The following is a 4,227-nucleotide window of genomic DNA, read 5'->3' as shown; positions in this document are numbered from 1 at the left end:
GGTTCTCACCTCCACCCACTCAGGAGCAGCCTGCCTTTGTTGTGCATCCCCCCCAGCACGGAGTGCACACGGACACTCCCTGTTGTGCCTGTGGACGTGAGGGCGCCTACCCCCAGCCAGGCGGCTGCTCGCTCTGCACTAGCAGCAATCCTGGACGGATCCTCCGGGGTCCTTTGAATGCTTCTCCCTCCCTGCTGTGGGGGTCCACACCTCCTCCGGGAGGGCCAGCCAGCAGTGGCTCATTCATCTTGTCTTACAACTGTCCCCTAGCCCCAGTGCCACAAGTGGCCGGGACCAGCTGCTCTGTCTCTGTCATCGTGGGCTTTGTCTCTCTGGTCCTGGCTCAACAGCTTCTCTGCTGTTTGTCTCTTTGCTCTGCCTGTCAGTCCAGCCTGACCTCTAAGCCCAAGACACCCCCCTACTCAGGCCCGTCTCCCTCCTCCTTTCCATTCCCTTGCCTGGCATGCCCCCCCCCCGCACCCCCAGGGACAAGGACACTGAAGGAGGCACCACCAGGTGTGTGCACATGTGCGCGCGCACACACACACACACACACGCCACTCCCTCTCTTTGCTCTTTGGACCATTTCCCATCAGGGCTTTCTGCACACACCTCTCACCCTTTGTACTCCTTTTCTGTCTTCCTTTCCCCGATGCCGGTCTCTGTTGCTGGATTTCTCCATCTTGGTTACCGTGGTGGTGGTCCAGCATCCTGTCTTTGTCTCCCACTCCCTGCCCTCCCTCCCCCAGCCCCTCTTCTCAGCCTCTCCTGCTCCCTCCTGCCTCTTTCTCACCCTGTCTGTCACCCTTCAGTCTTCCCCAGCCCATCCCCACCCCTCGCAGACATGGCCTTGGCTCCATCTGTACACCAGCTTGTGGAACACTCTCGCCTTCCTTGCCCCTGGAGGTGCTGATGGGGGTTGGGGGGGCCTGCTGAGCTGACAACCTGAGCCGCTTGCTCTGTAATTGCCTGAGGAATGATGAGAGATCAGAGACCCAGCAGCAGTGGGAGGGGAAGAGGCAGAGCCCCCTCCCAGCTGTCAGAGGCCTCAACCTTCTGGCTCCTGCCTGTCTGAGTTCCCCGTGAAAGCGGCAAACTGGGTGGCAAATACCAGGAGACTGGAAGTGTGCGACCACGGGGCACTGGGACGGGGCAGAAAACGGGGACCAGGGGCTTGGAAGCACTGCATTTTCCCGGCACATATATCCAGGGTGTGTACGCCGAACCCCATTCTGGGAGCCTGGATTTTGAGGACAAAGAGGAGCTCCCATGACTGGGATCATCGTTCCAGCAAGGGGAGCACTCAGGCCTCCTCCATGCAGGAAGGCCCTTCTCTGAGCTTCATCTAGCTGGTTTCTCGCCCCTCCCCCCTTCTAAGACTAGAGTGCTCAGAGCTCCCAAGGTTGTTGTTTGATCACCTGCCCTCTGATCTGAGTCTCCTACTGTTTCCTACAGGCCTTGAAGTGGAGGCCAAGGCCGCCTGGGGCCCACCCTGCTTGTACTGGCTTTGTGGGGGAAGGTGGGGGCAGAACAGGTCTGCTGTTTGCTCCTCCCTTCTAGGCTCCAGCTCAGTTCTTGCAAGTTGGGAATTGGCCGTGAGTTCACCACTTCCTGCCCTCCAAGTCCTTCTCTCGGCCTTCAGCCCATCCATGTTGACCTATCCTGGTGCTTCTCCACTGCCTCCTCCAGCTTTGGGTGGGGGAGTCTGAGCTCCAAGTTGACTGCTATTCACTACCATCCATTTTCCCTATTTAGTCCCCAGGCAGTCCGTTGAACTCCCCACTCTTCTCGGGTCACCTTACACTAAACCGATTTGTGTCTCCTAGTCACTTCCTGACAGAGTCTAGATGCCTTAACCTGGCATTCCAGGCCTCCCTACCCACCCCTTCAGCGTTCTGGATGAGGCGTGGTCCCCCCTTTGATAAGGTGTTGGCTGGGCACAATAAAGATGTCTAGTATGGTCTTGGAGAGGGCATCCAGACCCCAGCTCCAGCCTCCAAGCTCTCGGTCAACTAGCAACCTACGCTTACCCCACCTGCACTTCCTCTACTTGCCTCTTTCTCACACCCCTTCCTGTTTGGAGTCAAAGCCAGCTGTCTTGGGAGTGTGTTTACTCTTGTAGTCATTGGCAGAGTACCCCTTCCCTGGGCCTCAGGTCTTGAGAGCTTCTTGCATGCAGGTAGAATGTGGGTATGGCTGGTGTGACTTGGGCTTGGGTGGACACATCTAGCAGTTGAGCCCTGAAGATTCAGAAAAAGACCTGGGCCTGCCAGACACATGAGAGGTGACAGAAATACTGTCCCAGAGCTCCCCCCGACCCTGAGTTGTAGCATCTGGGAGATGACCGCAGTCACCTTTATTGCCCGCCCAGGGGCATGAGGGACAGCAGAGGGGTGCTTTCCTACTCCCCTTCCTCCTGCCACACCTTGAGGTCAGGCTTCCTCTCCCCTTCTTCCATTTCCTCCACTTGTGCTATGAAATGCCACCTTCCTGGGCCTCTTTCCTCGTTCCCCATCCCCACTTCCTAAGATCTCCCTGTCCTCCACCAGCTTTTTAGGCCTGAACATCACCCAGAGATCAGCTGGCTCTGAACCCCACAGCAATGAGACTGTCAAGAGTTCTTCTCTACATACATGTGCACCCACGCTTGTGTGTACACACAGAGATAGCAAACATAAAGGTTCATCTCCCAGAGATAACAGACACACAAGAAGACACACAACAAACGCTCTTGTGTGCAAACGCAGCTATCTAGACACACGCAGCTGTCTAAACCCATGTATTGATTCTTGCAGACACATCCCCCCCTCCCAGAGAAGACATACAAATGTGCTCTTGCATGTACACACACAGCGACATAAATAGTAATGTGCATATTTGGCTACATGCCCATCCACATCCACACTCATGCACAGAGTGGCCTGTGGCATGCCCAGGGGAGCTGATTGGGGCAACAAGTTGATGCTGGAGAGGCAGCTGGTGCAGAAGTACAGACGGAGAGGAGAAAGGGAATGAAAGGCAACCTGGAGGCCTAGCTAGTGCTAAGACTTCTAGGTTTCTCCCTCCAAGGTGCGGGGGAGGGAGGGATGGGGAAGCTGGCCATCTNGTGCCGCGCCGCCGGCGCCGCCGGGAAGATGGCCGTGTCGCTGCGGTACTTGTGGCCTCTCCTTCTGTGCAGCCCCTGCCTGCTCATCCAGATCCCCGAGGAATGTGAGTAGCTGGAGGGAGCCTTGACGCCTCCCTTCGCCGCCGCGCTGGGCTCCTCTTTTATCTTCTGCCTCCTCACCTTCTGCTGGCGCTGGAGCCTCCCCTTTACTTTCCTGGGTACAGAGTGGACAGGCGGTACCCAGGACCTCTGGAGAGGAGGACAGGGTGGAAGACGCGCGGTGTGTCAGCACCACGGACAGGAAACCGGCGCGGAGGNGGCGGAGAACGTGGCCGGCCCCAGTCCAGGGCTAGCTTGTGCAAAGGCCTGGATTCAAGTTTTGCCCTGCTTCTGACTTGAGTAATCTCATCTTCGTCCTTTGGTAGCCCTGTGTGTGAACTGACACAGGACAAGACACCTTACAAAGGCCCAGCAATTTTGTAAATCCTTACGATTGGGTGGGGCTGAGGGGTGGGACTGCTGGAGCTTTACGTTTGCGGAGGGTCATGGGTAGGTGTGCGGGTGTTAGGGAGTATGGCTGGGGGCTTGTGACAAAACATGAGTATTTGTGTATGCTTGTGAATCGCACAGACTGTATATTTTGTGCGTGTGGATGTGTGTGGTTGTGATTCACTAGGTGTGGCTATTCTTGAGTGTGATTTTGATTTCCTACATGGATAAGTTTGTGAGTCACTATAACTGTTACTTGTCAGGTTTGTGAAGGTCTGCAGGTGTTTGCTAGCATTTGATTATAGTGGTTCGTGTGTGCACGTGAGTTGGGGCCAGATGTGAGTACCCATTTGTGTGTGGAGTCTGTGTTACTGTGATGACATTTTCTCCTGAGTGTGGCAGGAGGTGTAAACACACTGCTGTAAGTGGCTGTTGGGCTCATGTGAGGGGCATCTCACAGGGCAGCATTTGTCTATCTCAAGCCTGCTCCTTGGTAGCTCCAGTCCTTTCTCCCTCACCTTGCCACCTGTGTCTCTGAGCCTGGACCTGGGGGAGGCCGGTGTCACTGAAAGATGGGGTGGGGGCTGGTGCTGGGGAACACTGTCTATACCAGGAATGGGGCAGGGGCGGAG

General features: G+C 56.2%; 2 protein-coding genes across 2 annotated transcripts in view; both read left to right on the top strand.

The window, feature by feature from the left end:
* The window catches only part of NAA10 (N-alpha-acetyltransferase 10, NatA catalytic subunit), a 136,594-nt gene that overhangs the window by 53,509 nt on the left and 78,858 nt on the right, over positions 1 to 4,227 (top strand). The window lies entirely within an intron of this gene.
* Positions 3,135 to 4,227, top strand: part of L1CAM (L1 cell adhesion molecule) — a 13,977-nt gene continuing 12,884 nt past the window's right edge. Inside the window, 1 exon segment of the mRNA XM_077769629.1 lies at positions 3,135 to 3,210. Within this exon segment, the coding sequence (XP_077625755.1) occupies positions 3,135 to 3,210 (76 nt within the window).

This window comes from Crocuta crocuta, unplaced genomic scaffold (assembly GCF_008692635.1).
Source record: "Crocuta crocuta isolate KB4526 unplaced genomic scaffold, BGI_CrCroc_1.0 scaffold978, whole genome shotgun sequence".
Classification (NCBI taxonomy): domain Eukaryota; kingdom Metazoa; phylum Chordata; class Mammalia; order Carnivora; family Hyaenidae; genus Crocuta; species Crocuta crocuta.
Note: the sequence above shows the minus strand (reverse complement) of the source record. Positions and strands in the feature narration are given on the sequence as shown.